The sequence below is a fragment of the Chrysoperla carnea genome, chromosome 4 (genome assembly GCF_905475395.1).
Source record: "Chrysoperla carnea chromosome 4, inChrCarn1.1, whole genome shotgun sequence".
Classification (NCBI taxonomy): domain Eukaryota; kingdom Metazoa; phylum Arthropoda; class Insecta; order Neuroptera; family Chrysopidae; genus Chrysoperla; species Chrysoperla carnea.
In genome coordinates, this window is record NC_058340.1 from 42,734,356 (window position 1) to 42,758,610 (window position 24,255).

The window sequence follows — 24,255 nt, forward strand, 5'->3', positions numbered from 1 at the left end:
GTGTACACAAAATGTTATGAAGTTTTTTTGGTCGCATAATATTACAGAGTTTATGTAAAGATTTATTTCGGATTTGTACCGAATTATCCGGGATTTTGAAAAAATTGAGAGACTTAAAATAATAAAAACATTTCATACACTTTTCAAAAGCCTAAAGGAATTGTTTCACTCCTTTTACTTTTATTTCTTGAAAAACATCGAATTACAAATAAATTAATGACATAGATAAATTATCTTAATTTTTCACAAAAAAAATTATTAAAACACAAAAATCTTTTATTTTCTGAGTTTAGATCTGGCATCATGATTAAGATAAACAATTTTTCTTAATTTTGATTTTTTGAGTTATTAATAGTTTTGAATTAGAATTTACCCATAAAGTACCACCTTTAAAATACGTCATGAGAAATTTCGAGTTTTTAGCTCCCTCTCTCACTTATCTATTATCTTCTATAATCCGTTAGCCAAAATTACATCCCAACTTATAGTTTAATTATTAAAAATATTCTGTATATAATATTAAAATCTATTGAGTTTAGAGAAAAAATACAAGTTTCGAACTTAAGTTGATTGCAATAAAAAGATTAAAATATGTCGTTTAAATTTCAGCTCGTTATCTTTTTTACGTTTTTATGTTATTCTAGTGCTCACGGAAAAAGCACTAAACTGGAAATGGGCTAATTTTACGAACACCTATACTTAACTTGGTTAATAATTTCTAACCGTTATGAACTTTAATCTAAATTTATTATACCTTTACATATTTACAGGGAATAATTATTGCTTTTTTAATAGTATGAGTTTGATTTAATTAATACATTTTTATCAATAATATGAACACTGTTTGAAAATATATTTTTTACAGGTTATCCATATTACAACACAAATTTAAAAGTAGAAGATCGAACAAAGTGGCAATTTACAGGTCAGCAATACAAACCAAATTTAAAAGTAGTTTCTACCGGTGGTGGAAAAACAAAATGGCAATGTCAACGTTGCGAAAAATTTTATGAACGAAAAGAAAATTTATATCGACATTTACGTGTTGAATGTGGTAAAATACCAAATGAAGTTTGTACTATATGCGGTTTTCGAACATATTATAAATTTGATATACAACGTCATATAAAAAAGTGTCAAAAGAAAATGCAAGATATAATAATAAACTTTCCAAATTTTTCACAATAAATAATAGTTTTTATTTAATATTTAAATTAGCAGATGCTATGCAACTTCTTTGACCATCATCTCATTTCCACGCATACGCCCAAATCTTACCAGTCCCATAGTTGCGCTAACATATGTATCATTATTGCAGAAACTAAATTTTTTCTTGTGCTTTGTAATTGAATAAATTCCTACATAATTTCCTTAAACATATTTTAATTAAACATTTTTAAAGAAAATTTAAAAAAAAGCAACATCTCGATATGTTCAATATTTTTTTAAGTTAAATTTTAGTTTAAATATATTTTTATGTTTCCTATTATCATGGTTTGAATTGACTCTTTCTCTAGGTAGGTATAAATTACAGTTAGCCCAGCCCAATGGTTTATTATCGTTCACTATCAAAAATGGAAATTCTTCAACGTAGATAATCCTTTTAAACATTATGGTAAGTTTGTGACAAAGATTAATAAAAGTAGCTTTACACAATGGAAAAGTTATATAAAAATATTTTTTGGTTAAAAAACGACTCTTTATAGACATAAATCTTTCAAAGAAAGACCAGAAAATTGTTCAACATATGAGCCAATCTTATTTTAAATTTTATTAACATCGTCATGTCGGAGAAAATGTTGAATAATATTAAATATTTTTAAAATTTATTTGATGTTTTCGCACAAAAAGTGATTTGTTTTGTAGATAAAATAAATTTTGTTAAAACAAATTTCAATTTTTTTGACAGTTTTAGGCTTGAGGGTAATTTATATAGAAGATGGTACTAAAAAATGGGAATGTTCTAAATGTGGTAAATTGTATGGACTAAAACATAATGGATTACGACATGCGCGTGTTGAATGTGGAAAAGAACCAGAACATGGATGTAATTATTGTAATTTTAAAACATTTTACAAATCGGATATTATACGTCATATGATCACTTGTAGACATAAAAAACAGTACTATTAGTTAATAAAAAGTTTACTGCATATGATGAGTTTAATATATTCCTTTTTGTTTTTTTTTCTTCAAATTTTCACTATTATTAGGTAAATGAGCTTAAAATTATCAATTTCTTGTGGTACGATATTACTTATTAAAGAAAGCAACTTAAAGGATTGCGAGGCACGATTTCAATTTCTTGGGAAACAACTTTTGATGAAAATTTTATTAGGATCCTGCGAAATATGAACTCTTTTTAATGTAAATGTTTGAGATGACCGAAAACTCTGAATTCTGGCTTTCAGTTTATCATGTAAAAAAGTGTCCTTCTTTAAAGCCCCATGTAAATAATTACTAAATTTTCATTTCCACTCCTTATTTACTCAGCAACTAACTTAGATTTCGGAAATTTTTTCTTTTTATTTCGCCACTTTTAATAGTTTCTAATAAAATCACCCAACATTAAAATTTGTAAAAGGCTACAAGCCCATGCTAATGTTTTTCGGGTGAAATGACTTAACAGGAACCACGTGGAAAAAGATGCTCCTATATGTAAAAGTAAATTTAAGCACAATTTCGTCGGTTTTGCGCCGTACAGGTGCAAAGTGGATGTCACACTCGTCGGTGTCTCACCCCTGCACCAGTAAATATGTACGGCGTTGCTGAACACTAACTCTCCATAAGTATTTGAAGTGAATTAGATAAATGCTGTACAGAAATAAATCTGCGGTAACGGAAATAAAAAAAAAATTTTAACTTTCCCACAATTTCCAAAGCCATACTTGATTTATTTCTTTACGGCGTTTATGTAATTGTCTTCGAATACTCATGCAGAGCTTATAACCAGCAACGCTGTACATATTTGCTGGTGCAAGGATGAGCCACCAAGGGGTGTTACATATTCTTGTCTGTCTCAACTGTACCGCGCAAAACTGATGCCATGGTGCTTAAACTTATTTTTACATAATAAGAGTATCTTTTTCACGTGAATCCTGGTGGGTCATTTCGCCCGAAAAATTTTTTATGGGCTTGTAATGTATAATCTTTTTTTTCTTCGTTTCTGAAAAACTCACTCAAAGATCTTACTCAAATGGAATGCAATATTGAAAATAAAATCATGTATATTGTTCGTACATCATATTTAAAATTAAAAATCTTCATTTATTGAAGAAATCACTGGAATGTAATGTATGCCCGAATGTAAGAATATTGTTAAAATATTTATCTGGTTTCAGATTTGGATTTATGATTAAACATTTCAAAGCATATTTATCGATTCAGGAAGCCGTATTCTTTGTATCATAATCAAATCACTTTTCAAGTTAAAATTTATCACACAGTGCATAACTATTGAACAGTGTGTAAAATAAACAACAGAGGTGAACAACCTCTCCAAATCAATATCAATACAATTTTTTAAATATGCGATTAATATTTCACTTGACATATTTGATAAAATTACATTTTGTAGTGGATTATGTAAGCATTACATAATTCTGTGATAAAGTAATTTTTTTCCCGAAAAGTATTACAAATGCAGGTGCAGTTATATTGAAATTGTCCATAATCTAAATGTAACAAGCATTTGTTTGAAATCATTTAGCAGAGCGCATAATTTCATTTGTAGTAATCTACATTACATTTTAATGTTTATAGTAAAATGAAAAAAAAAGAGTATGCCCCAGCAATAATGATTGATGATAATAAGGAAGAAGTCACCGACTCTTGACCGTATTCCACAAAATATTTACTTCACTGTTGTGGAAAGTTGCTTGCTTATGTACATTTGTTGTTTGAATACGAGGTATTATATCTATACTACAATTCATTGAACTTAAAATACCGTTATTAAACTCTTTATTTATTAACTTGTATGAGTAAATATGTAATGCACTGAAGACTACTTTGTTGTTCAAGTAACTAACTCAATGCTGTTTGTTTAGTTATTGCTGTTAGCCTCAGTTATGAGAACTACGAGCAGCAGAAGTTAGCTGATGATGCGACCGATCGCGATGGTAGCACCGAGTCACACAACATAACCTCTCTATGTGTAGAGTATTATTAAACCACGTCGTCATGTGTGCATATCCGCCGTCGTTTGGATTAAAAAGGCGAACAAGAATTTATACAAACGTGTTTTTAAAAAAAATAATTCAACAACTTATCGCCAATAAATATTTAAAATAGGTCGTTTTACTATGAAATGATATACCATTTATTGTATTCTATGTTAGAACTAACTGCTTTTTTGCTATGAAATTTTGAGCAACACGCTTTTTTGTTTGTATTTAAAAGGATAATGGTAAGCCATCTTTAATGCGTGTAGCATGTAGTGTTAATAACGGCGTGTTAATTTCTGAAAAACTGATCTCTCGAAGACTTACGTGTTCGCAGTTGATATTTTTTATGAAACCTACATGAAGGAGAAAAAAACCTATTATTACTTGAAATGTAAAGGATTAACAACTTGCACTAAAGTTAAAGCTATTAAACCCGAAAGCACATAATTCAATAACGGACGTCGATTTAAAGATACGAGGGTAATAAGAGTTGTAGTCTATATTCTTGATACGAAAGATCTGCATTTGAGGAAATATTGTTTCTAATCTCACTACGTATTTTCTTATTCTTGGAGAATTGAAATATAACTTTTGTCTTTCTTGTTTGACCTAACTGAAAGAATTTAGATATTTTAATGGCGAGAAAAGTTTTGAAACATTAAAATTTTATTATGTTATGTAATTTGGTATAGTTGTTATGGTAGAACTGGCGATATTGTATTGAAACCTTTCTCAAAATGACATGCAGATCAGCAATTTTTATGCATGACAACGTTGAACGACATTACCAACGCACGATAGAGACATATCAATATCATCGAGATAATGAAGGATTTTCTTTTCTAGATAGTTTTATCTGGCAATATTTAAATCCCAAATGTATTTTCTAGATTTGCATGTCACAATATTACACTTTTTAAAATTTTAGTGTTTTTCAATTTGATTTATTAATCATCAAAAAGTTCTAATAAATCGTAATTTTGTTCTAGGAAATTATAATTTAGATTTTATTACTAATAAATTTATTGACAATGCTGCATATTATGATTACAATGCAGAAGAATTGATCAATAATAAAAACAGAACGTTTTGTTTGAGATGTGGAAATCGTTATGCAAATTATTCAAACGTTCGTCGACATGAAAAAGAATGTGGCCAAGAACCTCAAAGACAATGTCCGTATTGTCCATATAGAACATTTCGTAAATGTAATTTAGCGCGTCATATTAAAACACATGAAAAAACTTATTATACACCATTTTAAAAAATAGAAAATATAAATTTTTTCAAAAAAATATATTAAATTTTTTTTGTTTCGTGTGAAATTTCCTTTCTTTGTTTCTTTTGTTGTAATTTGTTTACCCAATGTAATTTTTTTAAATTAAATGAAATTAACCAACATGTCTATATACACAGATTACTATATAAAACGAATTCCTAAAGTAAAATTTTGAAATATTACTCTCGCTTGTGTGATAACGAAGGAAACATTCAAGATACTTATTTATTCTACGCTTGTTAATGGAAATAATTTTATAAACAAAACAAACAAAAATACGTACTGACAACATATTTATACAGTCCGAGCTATGCCACACACGGATTCCATTGTATTCATATAAATTAGCCCGATAGCGGTTGCTGATATTTGGATACATATAAAAAGTTATTTGAAATAATGGTAGAATTAGACAAGGTATGTTTTTGCGCATGTAGGGATAGGGTGGGGATATTTTCTCACTCTCGTAATAAAATATGGATTGTTTGTTTTCGTTCTCGATAATATTTTAAAAAATTTGGATGGAGAACGATTTTTTCATTTCTAAAATCAAGGCTTGTTCACTTAAACGTATTCATGTTTTTACAACGTCGACTGGGTACCTGCGCGAAATGAACCAACACCCTTCCTCCATTGAACATACCTTGTCTAATTCTATCATGGTTGAAAATAGTACTGCACCAAGAAATCCTGCAGATTAACATGTATGTGTATGTATATAGGAACTACAATCTACACCATATTGGCGCAGTAATTTCAGTTTTAATTAAACTATCAATTGAACGAAGTATAAATACCATTGGTTTATGAGTTTCTTATACTTTTTAAAATGAAAGGATTTGAATTAATTTTTGATGCTATTTGGACGTTTCCCTTTTTATTTAATTCCAAAGAACATGTAGGTATAAAAACATGTGGTCGAAGAACATATAATACCACTGGTTTACGTTTATTGTATTTGGGTGTACTTTGTTGTTAACTATGAATTTAAGTGTCTCTTTTATAGTCATACGAAACATGACATCAATAGTCAATATAATGTAGGTTGGGTAGATACAAACAAAAATCTTCATCCCTAAGTTTTCTCCTACGACATCTATAAAAGGTGACGGCCATCTGGAAGGTGAAACGTTGAGAACCTGAACAACATTTTAAAAATTTTCTTGATACCTTTTTTCTTTGGTATTGTTTAAAAGCAAATTGTTCTCAACAATTTATTGTGAAAGTATATTTTCAAAATGTAAAATCATACATAACGGACTTTATTAAAAGAGAAAAAGTTGACAATCCCCTACCTATCATTAAAATTTCGCTGAATTTCGTTTTTGTAAATTTTGTTGAATTACATGAATGGACTATGGGTACCGGAAATCACAAATAAGTTAATATTATTCTCTTAAAAAGTATTTTAAGAATTTATTACGTCATACAAGAGTATCCAATTTATGTTATTTTATTATACAAACAGAACTTATGTATTTTGATTTCTTATAGGTATCTTTATGCAAATTATGTTCATATTTCACTGTTTATATCATTTTGTGATTTGTATATTGGGTATACATACCATTTATGGGTAATCAATCATTGGTTTTCGCATTTAAATTGACTTTGGAATTTGTTATTCTTTGTGAGTATATTTTGGTCGCCAGTCAAATTCGTTTTGGTTGTTGGTAAAGGTTTTTTTTAAATGTTGGCAGTACTTTGGTGATTCATTGAAGCTTACTTAAAAATTTGGTTAATTAATAAAACGCTCTTTAAAAATTTATGAATTAAATTCATTACTGTAATATTTAATTATTTGAATTCGTTAATTCTTCAGGACATGGTTATTATTCTTCTGAAAATAGTTTAACTGTAACATCAAAACAAGGAAGTCCAATGCAAGAATGGAGTTTCGAAGATACGTTTGGAGTGGATGAAGCTACTTTCAATGGTGGTCAGTTTAACCTTTTTTTATACTCACCTTTGCCTTTTTCAAGAAAGTATTTCTTTACATTTTCTCTCCTCGAAATACCTTTTTCTAGGATATTTTCTTCCTTTTCTAAGCGTTAGCTGTGGTTTGACTAGAAACCCCTGACTTATTTTCCTTATTTTGCAAGGCCTGAACTGTACATTTTATGGATTTATTTTCCAAACACCAAATTAGGAAAAATGTCCTAATTGTTAAATACTTTACTTCATGTATTTTCAAGTTTGTTCGATTGTCTTTCGTTCGATCTATGAAAAGTCAGAAAAAAGTCCGAAAATTTTACAGCACCATTTTAATTGTCCATTTGATCGATGAAAAGAGAAATAAAATACTTCATTCTCATTCAACATAGTTCTAAAACTTGTGGGTTTGGAAAACCTACTCTTGCCAGGCCAAGCTTACTTTAAAAACAACGGTAGATTTATTTATCTCGAAATTATCGTGGGAGAATCACCACCCTCGTTTTGTAGGATAAATTTTAATGTTTCCTTTCTTATGTTAGAAATATATTACAATCAACATATATCATCAATCAAAAGTGATGAACGAAAATTTCAATGTCCAAACTGCCCACGCAAATATATTCATAAACGACATTTAAATCGACATATGAAACAAGAGTGTGGAAAACCACCGAGGACTCAATGTCCATATTGTGAATTTGCAACTTATTACAAGCGGGACATTCAACACCATATTCGATGGCATCATCCAGATGAAGCTCAGAAAACTGTATAATTACCTACTTAATTTTTATGTTATTTTTTACGTTTCAATCTTTTTCCTTTTTTTATAATTTTAAAGTAATTATTTCATTATATTTTACATAGTTTTTTTTAATTTTTAACAGAACAAAAACTAATATTAAAGTATGGTTTCAATCAATTGTCATTTTTAACTGTAATATTTTTTCATGGGAAATAAAAATTTTACTTTTATTGTTTTTGTTTTTGTATTTTTTTTTTAATTTTGTAGAAAGCTAATCGGCCTCCACACACGTTCAAACTGTTGCAAAGATGCAAAGATTTGTTAGTGCCATACACTAACAAGAGATAATAGTTGTACCAAGATTTGACAACACAGTGGTTTTCACCTTTATGGGTAGTTTTCACAACGATTCTTTGCATTTATAAACATTTGTTCCTTATGGGTAGTTTTTCCACAACGATTTTTTGCGTTTATAAACATTAATAACAAAATTTTTGTTCATTAAACTTGTTGCGTCAAGTAATACAATGGAGCGAAAAAAATGATTATGCATGCTAGTGCGCATCAAATTGGTACTTGTGTAAATGATTTCCAGTTTGCACACCTATGGGATGTTTAAGTAAGGTTCATTTTAAAATTTAGATAATTTTAACATTAGTTTGTCTAGATATACAGGGGTGTTTTTATTAATTTGGTAAATGCTCGAACACATTTTACGCATACATTATTTTCGATCTGAGCTTTCCGATACATTAAAAAATTCATTCTGCTTTATAATTGTTAGGAGATAGTAGAAAACTTTAAACTTTGTGATCTTGACCGGCAAAAGATGGAGGAGCACTTAAAATTATTTCTCCTGAAAAAATAAAACTAAATATAATTTTTTGAATAGATTTAGTACAGTTATTTTTCACGCTTTCGAGTTGCATTCGCATTCGAATTCAAATTTCGTTTTTAAGAAACTTAGTCGAATTTCAGTCAAATGCTTTTAAATAAAAATGTGAAGAATAGTATTTCAGTAAAACTATTTCGTTGTTCAGAAAAATGTTTCCACTCAAAGTTTGTGGTTTTTTTTTATAATTAACCACTTTCTAATTTAAAGTGCTTATTTATCGCTTATTAATCATGAATGTAACTAGAATCAAGGGCTCTCCAAATAATCTGAATCATACAATTTTCGAAATCAATTTTTGTTTAGGAAATGTTTTTGTAAAGAATTATTCTAGTTTAAAAAGTTATTTTCGTTCTATCCTGATCTTGATCTTACGTGCAGCTTTGTAGAAAGGAGGTAATCTGAATTTGAGAACTATGGATAATGTATGGCTAGGAATATTGGCTTAAATTTTTGAATGGATTTGGCTAAAAGGCTATTAATTTGGCTAATAAGTGTTAATTAAGTCATTCTAATGAATGTAATATGCTCGATTGATTTTTGAGTAGGTAAGGCTTCTGGGCATTTCGATTCGTGTCTATTATTTTAGAAACTGGAAAAGAGAACAAGGACACTTTTATGTTTCAGAAATTATCTAGTATTTTAGCTCAACCATTAATTGTCTGCAAATATCAGTTTTTGAAGGCCTTACCTACATGCGGGGGCAAAAGTATATTTTACAATCATATATTGGGTTAATTTATTTTTTTAGTTTTGTTTTTTGGTAGCATTTAATTAAATTATAAATTTTTGTTGAGTTGATTTGATTCGTTAACCAAATTCCTTTAATTCCCGTTGTACTAATGCTTTTATATTATTATGGTAACTAATTGAATTAATTCGTCAAGAAGAACTAATTCTTAATTTTATCAATTCCTTTTGTGTTGAATCTCTTTTTTCGTATGAATCTTTGAATGAATAAGTTTCTGATTTTAAATAAACTTATTGATACTTAATCTGAAAAAAACTAATTTTTTGATTTTATACACATCAAGGTCGGATTGGACTAGATGCGGAAGTGAAACATGGTACAAAGTCAGACACTGCTCAGACTAGCAGTCCTGAAAAGAACGACTTAAAGCTTGAAGAAGAAAAGAAATCAAAGAAACAGGAAAAACAAATTGAAAAAAAAACATCAGATTTGGACCTTCAGCATGGAATAAATTCAGACGTTACTCTGACTAGTAGTCCTAAAAAGACTGATTTAAAAATTAAAGAAGAAAAGAAATCAGAAAAAAAGAAAAAACCCACCGAGAGAAAATCATTAGAAGGAAATAGGAAAAGAAAAAAAACTGAAGCTAATGAAAGTAATGTTAAAAAAACTAAGAAAAGGGTTACCAAAAAATCCTTAAAAACTTTGGAAAATGTTGAGGCTGAAGAAGATGAAGAAGATGAATATTTCTGTATTTTCTGTAATGAAAAATATTATTCGCCTCCTACCGAAGATTGGATATTATGTATTATGTGCCAAAAATGGGCTCATGAAAATTGCACAAGTGGGACACCATCAACTGATGGATATGTTTGCGATTTTTGTACTGAGAGATAGGTTGCCCGTACTTCTTTTATAAATTAGTAATAATTTTTCAATTGAACCTTTCGTGATCCTTGCAGAAAGATAATTTAGAGAGAGAGAGATTTATTTTGTCTAAATTTATTGTTTTAAGTTACGTTGATTTTGTAAAGTAATAATTGAGGAAAGTTAAATAAAAAATAAAACTCTGTTGTACTGATATTCTGAGACTTACTGAAAAACTACCTTATGCACCTGCAATTTTCGCAGTTTTCCTTATTTGTAAAAAGTATCAATATACGACTTGAGAGTTAATTTTTTAAGAATGGCAAAATTTTTCTATAGAAATCAAGAATAAGGTTTTATATAGATATTTTGGTGCTGGGAATTTTTTGATTTAATTTCTCGAAGCTGTAAGCAACTAATTTAACATTAAGAAAGTTAAGAGAAAGTGAACACAAATTTTTTTTTCTTTTTCTTTGCTTTTGTTTTTCATTCAAATGACCGGTAATTATTTTCTTTATAGATGGTCAGAATATCACATCATCACCAAGCCAACAGTATTACGAAGAACATTTTATGTTCATAAAACCAGAAGGTTACCAAGAAGATGAAAATAGTGAAAAATTAGTTATTATTGATGATCGATATGTGTGTACACGTTGTGGACGAACCTATAAAAATATTCGGCATATACGCCGACATTGGAAAGAGTGTGGACAAATACCAAAATTACAGTGTCCTTATTGTCCACATCGATGTCATAGAAAATTCGGTTTAGATTCACACATTCGTAATAATCATAAAAATGTTATATTTTAATTTAATTTTTGTAAGTGTAATTACAAATAAATGAAAATATTTTATGCATACTTTTAAGTTTTCGATCGTTGAAGGACTTTCATTTTTATTTAATTAATGTCGGATCAGATATGTAGCATCACATCCTACTTATTTACTATATGAAAATCATCAGTGTTTGATCTACAATATTCCTTCTTATATGTCAAAAACAAAAAAAAACGTGCTATTTGGGAAAAATTTGTTCGATGTTTCTCACTTAATGAATATTTGCCATACATGATTTCATACAATGCGTTTGATCGGGTTGTTTAGTGGATTTTATTTTAAACTCGATTGAACGAGTTTTTATAAAAAATTTTTGAGCAGTTAATCATTTTATATTTTTCATGCTATAATCTTTTTGGTTTTTTTTGTTGTTACTCTCATAGGACCTTTGGTGCTAAGAAAAATTTTTTTATTTCTGTATATGATGAAACTTCATATATAAGCTAATGACCCCAAAAGAGCAAAATTCGGGTTAAATTAAAGATTGGATGAGTTTCTGAGGGCTCGGCCGAAGAAATTGTGTTCGGGATATCAAGATTTTAGTCTATATCGCAGAAACTACTTGTTCAATGAGTGGTTCATTCGAGGGACCCGATTTTTGTATATTTCGGATTAAATTACTTTAGAAAATTTCATTATCACTGCCATATCTATTTTTGACCGAGGTGATTTTTCTTTTGAGTTTTATTAAAAAAGCTTCCAAAAAATTTTGATTTCAAAAGGTGGCATTTGTTGATGACATTTAATTTGACCTTGATCTTCAAAGTAAAGTTTAAAAGTCAACTCATGTTCATATCTGATATTGATAGGAATATTTCATTTTAGAAAGTTTTTCCATATAATACAACTAACAATTATTTTTTATTGAAACTACCTGGATCGACATATTACATGCGCTTCAGTAAGGCGTCCAAATAATAATGCTCGTAGAGTTTATGAGAACATGTAACTTTGATATTAAGACTAAATTTAAAGAGTTAGCCACGGCATTCTTTGAAAATTTTTCATTATGTAATTACACTTCGTTCACTAATCAATGTAAACTATAATTTTATGTTTTTTTTAATCTTTTCTTTTTACAAATGCATGTCAGCAAATTTTTGAACATTACTCTCAAGAATTTGTTGTTTATATTGATGAAAATGTATTGGTCTGATCTAAAAATATCGTGATGTAAAGTATGATAGGTTTTATCAATTTAACAAAAATGTCCTAAAGACAAACATATGAAAATTGGAGACCTAAATGTAAAATTTGTTTCGAAAATTATTATAATTAGTACAAAGAATCGCCACTATTTTTTTTATACGACATATATCATATTGTGTTCATATTGCTGATTGGCGTAATTTTTTCAATTTATTACGATGAATATTGCTTCTTTTTGATCAGATTGATGAAGTACTAATGTTTTCTAATTATTTTTAGTTATTTTTTGTTATTTATAAAATATTTATGTGTGATTCTTTTCAAATAATTTAAATGTTAATATGATTATATTTATTAATAAAAAAAATTCCAAATCAGCTTTTCTTCTCTTTAATTTTTTAGTGGGAATAAATAGAAAATGAGGTCATTTATTAAACAAAATTTCGGTAAATTTCAAAATTTATTTTTCACGAAACAATTTCTCACATAACTACACTATAAATAGGTGCGTATAAAAAATTTGCACTATTTTTAGGGGATATATATCTAAATTTCAAAATTATTTTCATGTATGATTAGAGTAGAAATATAAATGAACAAACTTTAGTTCACCAATTGGCTGATTTCCTAGAAATTTCCATTATTTTTTGTTAGCTTGTAGAAAGCTGTTATGGCCATTTATCATTCAATAATTTTTTATTTCGTAGAATTTCATTTTGCAAATTGTTTTGTAGTTTTCCATAATAGTGCTGTTTTTTTTGAATTTGTTTTGGAAAAATTTTGGGTATTTCTTTTCTGGCCTCATAATTTGAATTGATTGTTTCAGAATATCCCACCTGGATGATGTCACCCTTCAAAACAACAAAACGTTTCTCATATGAGAGGCGTTTAGACGGCCGTTATTATTGTTTAAAATGTGGCCGTAGTTATAATGCATTAAAAAATTTACGATATCATGCACGTAATGTTTGTGGCCAACCGCCAAAATATTTATGCCAACTATGCCATCATAGTAGCCATCATAAATGCAGTTTTAAAAAACATATGAAAATTCTTCATGGCGTAGATACTTTTGAACTTTAAAATGACACTAACAAATAATAATTTTTTTTTTGTATAAAAAACAAATAAAACAAACACGCTCTCTTTGCGCTAACTCAGTTTCCTCTTTAAAAACTAATCAACAAATAAATTATTATAATATAGTGTTTTTAACCATAACCGTAACGTAATAATGGTAACAACTAACGGCTGATTATTTATTCTTTATTTTTTTATTAATTTATTTATTTTTATTTATTTATTTTTATGTTATATTTTTTTGAATTTACCTCTTTCAGCGTACCCATTACAATTGTTATTGCCGCATGGACTTGAAATAAATGAATTGCGACAATCAGACTGGCATCCAAGGCGTACAATATTACATCCAGAACGGATACATCAATGTCCACAATGTGGTCGAAGTTATAATGCACTTAGAAATTTAAAATATCACATGAAGCATATATGTGGACAGCCACCTAAACATGTTTGCGATTATTGTGACCATCGATTTTATCAAAAGAGTAAATTATTGTTACATGTCGCGAATTGCCATCGTAATAATTTAAAAAATATTGAAAATGTTATTAATTGATAGAAATTTTATTGAAAATGATTTTTGTTTATTTTTTTCTTCGTTTTAGTTAAATTTTATTTTTCTGTGGTCAATATAATGTTTATTTTATTTTTTCCGCATTTTTCTTATAAATAGATCGTTCAGGTAAAAAATTAGAAAGAGAAAAACGAAATATCCAGAAATATTTTTACGACATAAATTATTTTTCAAAGAAATACACTTTAGAGCAAAAAGAATTGAGTACGTAAAAAGGAAAACAAAGAATTAAAGCTAAAATTTCTTATACGTAATTACTTTTTAAGAAATAAAACAAAATTCAGAGAAATGGTCAAAGTTACTTAAAACTTAGACATAATTAAAGAGATTGATTAACTTGAGCCAACGAATTGTATATATCTTCGTTACGTTATTGAAGACTTTACTTGTACTTGCACTTGTACTTATCACAATTACTGCCAAAAATTGTAATTACTGCCTTATTAGCGTTCATAACATTTTTTTTTTTTAATAAATAAAACAATAAGTGTATGACTTTAATTCTATTTTTGAGGAAATTTGCTATTCTTGTTTAATTTTTTTTTTCTTTATAAAAATATATCATTTAATAACATTTTTATTATTTTAAATTTATAGTATTATGACGTAACTAATTTATTAATTTAAAGAAAAATATCTAAGTGCAATTAATCAAAATTATTTTTATATAAGTTTGTACTTAATTTTATTGAATTGTTTGCTAATTTCAATTTTGGTCTCATTAAATATTATCTTGCCCAAATTTTTCGATTATTTTTAAATATTTTTTGGGCATGTTATTCAAACTGTTAAGACTGTTAATTATTTAACTATTTGATTATGAACAAGAAAGTAATTTAAAAACATTTGATTGGATGTCAGTTATTTCGTCGATTTTTGTTTTTAAACATAGGTATTGAATTTAAGATAAAATTATTATAAAATTATTTTTTGATTTTTTTAATTTTTTTATTATTTAAATTACTTTCTGTAGTTATTTTTTTCGATACTTTTCGTATGTTTTCTAATTGTGTTGTATTTTTTTTAAAAGAATTTTTTATATGTAATATTTATGTAAAATCAAAAGCCATTTTTATATAAATTAAGAAGTATTAAAAAAATTTATCAATATGAAAACAAGTGTTGCAGTATTCAATTAATCAAAAATACATGTTTTTACAATAATTTTTGTTTATTCACAAAATCCAAAAATTTATATCCTTAGCTATTTTGAATAAAAGTTTTTAATTTACAATAAAACAATTCTTTTCAGGTACTCGATATTATTGTAACAATTGTCATCGAAGTTATAAGCACCGGTATAGTCTAAATTTACATCAACGTTTTGAATGCGGAAAAACACCAACTCAAATATGTAATATTTGTAATAGAAAATTTTACCAAAAAGGGAATTTAAGACGACATGTTATTTTAAAACATAAATATATTTTGTAAAAAATAATGTATATTAATTTCTTTTTTACATAAACTGTGATTTCATGACAATCTTTTAGTTTGAAAATACCAATCAGTTTAAAATCTCAGGAGGAAAAAAGGATAAGAAAAATGATCCTAGTATAAGATTGAAAATAATCATAGATGATTCCATTTATACTTGAAGCAAATTAACTTTTCCTTAAAGGTGATAGAAAAAAATGATTTGAGTCCGAAAGACATTTTGATATTCAGTGGGGAGTCCTTTGATGAGCTTAACTTCAAAAATTCAATCTCCATCTTGAATTTTAGGATGCGTCCGGTTTTTCCGCCTTATCTCTTAGAGTTTTAATGCAAAAAGTTAATAGATATTAGAGTTATTGTAAATAAATTTTCTAAAAAAAATGTCATTTAATATTTTGCGATATATCATTTATTAAAAAAGTTATCTGTTTAGAAAATAGGAGGTTGAAGTTTTCTCCTCATTCCGCTGCTTTTTTTTAAGAATTTGGTAGAATGCTATTCATAACTTTCAGATGACACTTTCTTGCTAACCTTTTGTTTAAATATAATGTCTATACGACGCAAATTGTTATTAGAGTGTTTCAAATTTTAATATATCAATATAGATAAAAGAGAAATTGATATATCAGTATAGATAAAAGAAGCAAAGATGCTCTGTTTAGTTGGTATATTAAATGATAAAGGAAATGTTGCGATTGGAATCCTTGGCTTCACTTCGTATTGAAAGTTTTTGAACTCATCAAAAAACAACATTTCCTCGACCAAGTAGAAAATGTACCTACCAACTTAACATAACTTCTTTGATTCTTTAATCTATACTCATATATCAATTTCACTAAAGTTTGAAACCAATAAAATTTTTCCAATAATAGAATTTTGCGTCTTAAAGACATGATATTTTAACAAATGGTTTGTAAAAAAGTGCCATCTGAATGTTATGAAAGTTTGTCTTCAACCTCTATTTTTATGGTCTAGGCGAAATTATGCGATAACTTTTCAAATAATAAATTTATCTCGAAATGTTATAACTATGATCTTTTTTGTAGAAAATTTAGTTTTCAATAACTTTTACGTTAAAAATGCTAGAGAACGAGAGAAGGTGAAAAAAGCGCACGCTCCCTTAAATTCAAGGTGGCGCGGCGGTAAGTGTTTCTAATGGTAGCATCCCGAAGTTTTCCCAATGGTAGCATCCAAAATATCTTTCAGATTCAAATTTTTTTTTCTAAATCATTAATTTGATTGAATTATTATTTGTAATGATTTCCAAAATACGACATCTTTGCTTGTCTAATATTGAAACTTTCATGTTAGAAGTCTCAAACACATTATTATATTTCATTTCACTGTTGTAAGTTCAGTGGTATAAAAATAAAAACAGATTAGCTGGCAGACAAGATAGATACAGATTTACTGAATAACGTAGTAAAATTGTTTGCTTTCAACTCTAGAAGATAATATAGTAAAATAATTATTTAAAAAGTAGAGAGGTTTAAGCATATTGTCATAATGGTTTCATAGATTTTATAGGGAAATATTGTAGGATAACAACCACGATGTCTTCGTTGCAGTTATCTGTTTTGCTCAGCCAGTCAGCAAGCAAATCAATCAATTTTTATTTTTTTCATAAAATTATACTAGAATCAACAAATCACTCAATGTACTTCTTTTAAATATTTTAGATCCTACCCTTTATGTCTTTCTTGAATCAAAAATTTTAATTTATAATAAAACACTTATTTTCAGGCCCTCGATTTTATTGTAACAAATGTCCTCGAAGCTATAAACAGGTTCGAAGTCTACACTTACATCAACGTTATGAATGTGGAAAAATACCATCACAAATATGTCAATTTTGTAACAGAAAATTCTATCAAAAAGGAAATTTAAGACGACATCTTATTTTAAGACACAAATATATTTCATAAGAGAAAATCAAAATATTTCTTTTAATTTTGACACCAAATTTTTTTTTTTTTTTGTTTCCTAAGCTTTTTTTCGGTGGTGTTTTCATTTCGGGGAAATATTGTTGACATTCTTCAAATTATGATATAAATACGATAATTATACGTTTTTGTGATTATTTTTTTAGGTGATAAAAAAAAAGAACCATTTCCATTTTATTGTGAACAATGTAATCGAAAATATAAACATCGGTATACATATCAGAGGCATAAACGTATTGAATGTGGAAAACCGCCCACACAAATATGTCCACAGTGCGATCGAAAATTTCATCATAGAGGCAATCTAATGCAACATATGATTATTGTACATAAAATTAGAAAATAATTTTATTAAAAAGTTTTTTATATAAAAATATTATAATGATTAATATATATGTATAATTTTCTATTAAAAGAATTTTTATTTTTTATTTTGTATTTTTTCTATTTTTGTACTACGTACAAAATTTTTTTTTTGTAATTTCTTCTTTCAATTAAGTGATTCAGCCAGTAGACTTACGGTTTTGTCACAAACTCTATACTTTCATCTTTTACCATTGATGAAACTTAGAAACAAATACTTCTTATTTCATTTCCGTATTTCAGTGTTGTTGGTACTCATCCTTCTGCCACCAGATGATGCTGTGGTTATGTGTGTACATTTGTTTACTTTTTTATATTGTGAACTTAACAAGTTTTCAGTAATTCATTGCTATCTGCTGGTAAAGGTTTATTAAAAACTAGCAGATACAAGCCCGCTTTTCTGGGCAATTTCTCGTTTAAAAACAAAGACTATCACGTTATAACCCTAACTTATTCTCACTTTTGTTCAAAATACATGTGATACTCGCTGACATTGTAACTTTCTATAGATTTAATCCATTAAATGAACCTGATTTTTATACAACATTTTTGGATCAACACCCCACCCACCGAGTTTCATCAAATTCCAAAACAATTTACCCCTTAAAAAAATTTCAAAAAATGGCGAAATTTTTTTTATCTCCAATTTCGATAAAACTCAGTATATAAGGTAATTTTGACCCAAAAAGTACAAAAATCGGGTGCATTTGCATGACTGGTCGGATAGTTTTTGAGATACGGACTAAAATCGATCCAAATATTGCGATATCTCAGAAACTCTGCATAGTAACTTACGAGTATTATATGTGAAATAATTTTAACCGAAAATTTAATCAAAAAGGAAATTTAAGAAGTTATCTTATTTTGAAACATAAATATACACAAATATTTTAGTGACCCCAAAGATTGATGCTTGGCGCATATTTCTGGTGAACAGTTTGTCTTTGAAATGTTACTAACACATATTTGGCCACCGCGAATTCGTTAATACTCTCGTGTTTCTACTTTATGAGTCAGGATAAATTATATAAATATTATTTAAAATTTTCACATAATAACTTTTATTTATTTGCCCTAGACATTTCTATCGCTTAAGAAAAGCTGCTATTTTTTTTATAGGTGTAAAAAAATGTAAAAGAATCCAGCCAGCACTGAAATGTCCACGTTGTCCATACCGAAAATTTAAACATATAGGCAGTTTAAGGCAACATAAGATGGCTATACATAAAGATGACTGAACGTATGACTTTTATAACTTTGTTCATTATAAGTAAATAAAAAAGGTACTATTTAAAAAATCGTTTTATTTTCGAAATTCGAAAGTGTAAAAAATTGAAGGGAATTTAAAAATAAGGGAAAACAAACAATTTACTGAGTTAATTGTTGAAATACCATGTATAGACACTGTTGATTACGGAATTGTTTGTTTTTTTTACGTCATATAAATAAAGAAAGATATCATTCACTCTTAGGTAGCCACACATATGTAATTTGAGTCCTCGCGGGTACACAGAGATGTTTACGAAAAAATGTATCAAACAAAAGATGTTTATTTTTTATAAGGAATATTTTTTACATTTAAACTTTTGTTCTATCTCTGACGGTTTACAAGATGGGTCCTACGGACATAAGACCAAATTGATCTATATTGCTCATTTACGAACTAACTCCTCTGTTACTACTCTCGAGGCCAGCAATAATATTAAGAATATTTTTTTTGGTTTTGACATAATTCCTTTGTTTATCAGCTCTAGACATTTCTACATGTTAAGATAAGTTATTATTTCTTTTATAGGTGATAGATTTTATTGTAATAATTGCAATCGAAGTTACAAACATCGGTATAGTTTAAATTTACATCAACGTGTTGAATGTGGGAAACCGCCATCGCAGGAATGTCCACATTGTGAACGAAAATTTTATCATAGAGGCAATTTAACTCGGCACATGTTATTCATACATAAGATTGTGAAATAATTTATATATATATATATTTTTTTTAAAATAACATAATTAAAATGTAAAATATACATTTCATTTTTGATTTTATATCTTTTGTGTTTTTTAAAGGTAATTTCCTATGTTCATAAGTAACTTCTCTGACCTTTTTTACGATAGAAATTAGGCTATAAATTACATAGCACTTTTAGCGGAGGAGAGAGGGTCAAAGAAAAGAGAAATTGTGTGATAAAGGTCAAGGAGTGGGTAGGGTCAAAATCTAAAATATTCGAACGAGAAATTTATACCTTATTTACGACTTTATGCGTTTTATATCTAATGGAAATAAAAAAATTTTGAAATTGTTGATTTAATTATTTTGAAATATAAAATTGAAAAATATGTGACATCAGACCAGACGGGTGGGAGGGGCTTTATAAATGCGAACAACTATGATAAACAGTGGGGGAAGTCCGAATTCAAAACTTTTGTTTGACGTAATTTATGAATGACCGACCTCTTACTTGAAATTTTGGATTAATAAAATCTACCTGACAATTTCAAATTCATGTAAAGAATGAATATTACCTATACATGAATGTTTAAAACTATACAATAAACAAAGTTTGCTCTCTAATTAATGCAAGACACAATTTTCTTTTGAAACCCTTTTATACCTCTTCTTAGTTACTAAAGTAACTAATACCTCTTCTTTGTTACTAGAGTACAAGCGAAAAAAGCCTTAATTTTGCTTAAGAGAGTAATTGATCTTGCCCTTGTAAATTCCATCGAAATCGGATTGACTTTTTCTAAGATAAGCGAAAATATACAGACAGGCATTGCAATTTTATTTGCTTGACAATAACTATTTTTACATAGAAATGTCAAATATTAAATTGCAACAATAATTGGAAGTCGTTTACCTGGGTTTAAGATATCCCTATATTAAATTTAAAAAAATCAAGGTAAAAATTGGTTCATAAGATTATCCGTGAACGCCAAGTTGGTTGACTGATAGATAAGCACAGTTGATTTTGATACAGAGTAACTTTTTAATTTATTATGTCAGTATGGATAAGTTTGTTCCATAATATTAGTATGAATTATTTTTGATTAGAAAGGAGATTACAAGTTCTTTTTCAAACATGTTTTTTGCATTCGAGATTAGTTCAATTAATGTATGACACAAGCATTGGTGAATTTTGTAGTGTAACTAATTAACCCATTTTAGGTCAACAGAGATTGCATATTTATTCATGTATTAATTAATAATAAAATATATTGATTCTTCTCTGTGGCTACTGTATGAATCAGGACTAATAACAATTATTATTTTTGACATAATTCCTTTTCATCATAAATATTTTTATTTGTTAAGAACATTTATTATCTCTTTTATAGGTGTAAATCAAAATGATAGATTTTATTGTAATAATTGCAATCGAAGTTACAAACATCGGTATAGTCTAAACTTACATCAACGTGTCGAATGTGGAAAAACGCCATCAGAGAAATGTCCACATTGTGAACGAACATTTTTTCGTAAAGGTAGTTTAACTCGACATATGCTTTTAAAACATCAAATAATTTAAAACACATAATTTTTATACATTGTTTATAATAAAATAATACCAAATGAAAAATTAATATCTTATTAAATGTAATTTCTTTTCTTCTTCTAATTTTGGTTTTCCTTTTACGCACAAATAAATTATCGTTTGTTCCGAACATGTTTTCAATATCATTATTTTTTATAAACAGGAACATGTTTGGCTAAAGCTATGGCCAGGAATAAAGGCGAACGCAAATCGCAAAGTGAGTAAAATCCACTCATTAGGCGATGTTATATACCCATTCCATACTTGTCGGCCCCAGCATGATAAAATAAGATATAAATAAGTTTTTTTTTTCATTATTTTTCAAAGGTAAGTCAATAAGACTTTTCAAAGACAAAAAAAAAGTTAAATAAGATTTTTTTTGTTTCATATCTTTTCCTCGAAAGAAAGATGATAATAAAATAATGTGAATTATGCTTTGAACATGCATTTTTAAATCGATATATTTCCATTATTGAACAATTGTAAATCAATATATAATTTTTTAAGTCTACAGATTGAATCAAGAATTAATAAAAATTAATATTATTAATTATTATTCGATTTAACTCAAAATTTATCAGATAATTTCTAAGAAAAAGATTCCGAAGTTATAATAGTGTAGAACAAAATGTCTGACGCTTGTGTACAATTTTCCATCAGTATGTAATTCTGTTTTTTTTAAAGAGTGAATGATGTGTTCAGTTAACCTTCATTAATTAATGGGAGTTTTAAAAGTAGCCTTCGCAAAATATTCAACTCCTAAACTTCAAAGTACAAACTGAGATTAAATTTAGTAAATAAAATCTACATGATAAAAGCCAAAATTCACTAAACAAGTTTTTGAAGATAGTAATAATTTTGGAGGTTTCGCATTTTTAATACGATATACTTCGAAAAGTATAACATTATCTTTAAGAAATTATAAAAAATACATTAGGTGAATTTTTTCTTTTGTAATGAAAATGCTAACTTTTCACACAGTTTCATTCCACGCCAACTTGTACTTTTACTTTTTTTAAATTAGAAAATGAAAATCGTTTTTGGAGTTTATTGGAGTTTACTCCTAAAGGGGGTATTTTGGTCTAGAGGGCTATTTTGTTTATTGTTTATGTTCTATTTTATTTCTTAAAAAAACTCGTTAATTCTTTTATAGGTGTTAAACAGTCTGATAGATTTTATTGTAATAATTGCAATCGAAGTTACAAATATCCATCATTTTTTCATGAATCTGAATGTGGGAAGGAGCCGTCTCAAGAATGCTCACATTGTCATCGAAAATTTCATCATAAAGGCCATCTAACCCGTCATTTATATCAAGTTCATAAAATCGATGCACAACCTCGGAAATATTACAATAATTGCACATAATTTTGAAAATCATGTGACTAATTGCATAAATGTTTTTTTATATTTTAATCAAATTAATGAAGAATGCGATCGACTTCCATTTTTGTATTTTTTTTATGAAGTAAATAAATAATTTACCGTGTTCTGTTTGTTTTTTATTAATTTTTTTGCTCAAAACATTTGCACGGTTGGTCACTGAAATACTTAATACAATAATTTTTAGAAATTTGTAGATAATGTATTTTCAATTTGGTTTTTTCTTTTGCAAATAAATAGTCAAAGTTTTTTGCTAGTTATTAATAAATTACATTATATTTTTTAACAGAAATTATTTTAAATATATTTATCATATATGTTATAATCAGAGCCAAAAATTGTTGTTTTCTATATTCTGGAAAAGTGAACAGATTATGTCATACATTTGTACACCTGTCAATTTTCTTCAATATATTTTTGTAAACGATATTTATGGAAATAAATTATTTAATTTAGGTTATCAAAAAAACAGGTCGATATCGAGGAAGAATTTATAGCAATTAAGGAATCAGCATTTCATTAGAGAAATTAGGATGCCAGATTAAATTTTGATATATAATGTGTCGTCCACACCAATTTTGTTCATTATTTTTGATAAAGTTCTGCATGGCCTGGAATGCAATAATATCAAATAATCAGATATAAATTTTTTGCATTCTTATAGCAGGTATGTCGAAAAATGGAAATTTTGCTCAGGAGTAAAGTGCCTTTTTACTTCTTTACTAACTCTTTTCTGTATTAGTATTGATATAGTCCAAGAACTACATTTAGAGGTGACACATTTAGAGCATGGATTTGCCCCATCCAGTTATTTAGCTTATAAGTATTGTTTATGATAGTTGTATAGGGAATCATTCGTCTCGTTGGAATTTGCATGTGAGTCAGGTACTGTGCAAGGTTTAACAATAAACTTGGTTAAAAATATTATTGACCTAGCATGAAATAATCAAAATTATAGTTTAGCATCAATAATAAGCTTGACTTATGAACCGCAGACCATTTGAGTGGTGGGACACGGAACCAGAACACCCCAATTATATTGTTCAAAAATAGTTTATTACACACCTAGGGAGCAAAACCGGTAAAGTGCAAATCTTGGATTCCGTAATTAGTTTTTTTTACAGAAGTATTTATATTTATATCCCTTAGGATAGTACGGAATCATTTGAGTGCGAGTCTGAATCGCTTTTTAGTATACACGTTTCTATTTTGTTTTGTAGAAATATGTTTATAGATATTTTTATGCTTTCGGGGAGCTTTGTTAAAACACATATTTTATTTATCTGTTATAGGTTGTAAACAAACCAATAAATTTAGCTGTAATAATTGTAATCGAAGTTATAAATTTCTACATAATTTAAATTTTCAT

General features: G+C 27.7%; 1 protein-coding gene across 48 annotated transcripts in view; it reads left to right on the top strand.

The window, feature by feature from the left end:
- LOC123299073 (longitudinals lacking protein, isoforms A/B/D/L) overlaps window positions 1-24,255 on the top strand; it is a 422,122-nt gene that overhangs the window by 18,603 nt on the left and 379,264 nt on the right. Inside the window, exons 5-6 of one of the 48 annotated variants that reach the window (XM_044881249.1) lie at window positions 7,268-7,384; window positions 7,920-8,185. The exons of 44 other annotated variants lie outside the window; for them this stretch is intronic. In XM_044881249.1, the coding sequence (XP_044737184.1) occupies window positions 7,268-7,384; window positions 7,920-8,155 (353 nt within the window). In that variant the 3' untranslated portion in view covers window positions 8,156-8,185. Of the gene's footprint in view, window positions 1-7,267; window positions 7,385-7,919; window positions 8,186-10,051; window positions 10,621-11,095; window positions 11,407-13,393; window positions 13,666-24,255 lie in introns of those variants that run through there. 3 more of the 48 variants (XM_044881235.1, XM_044881276.1, XM_044881262.1) reach the window with 3 other exon arrangements.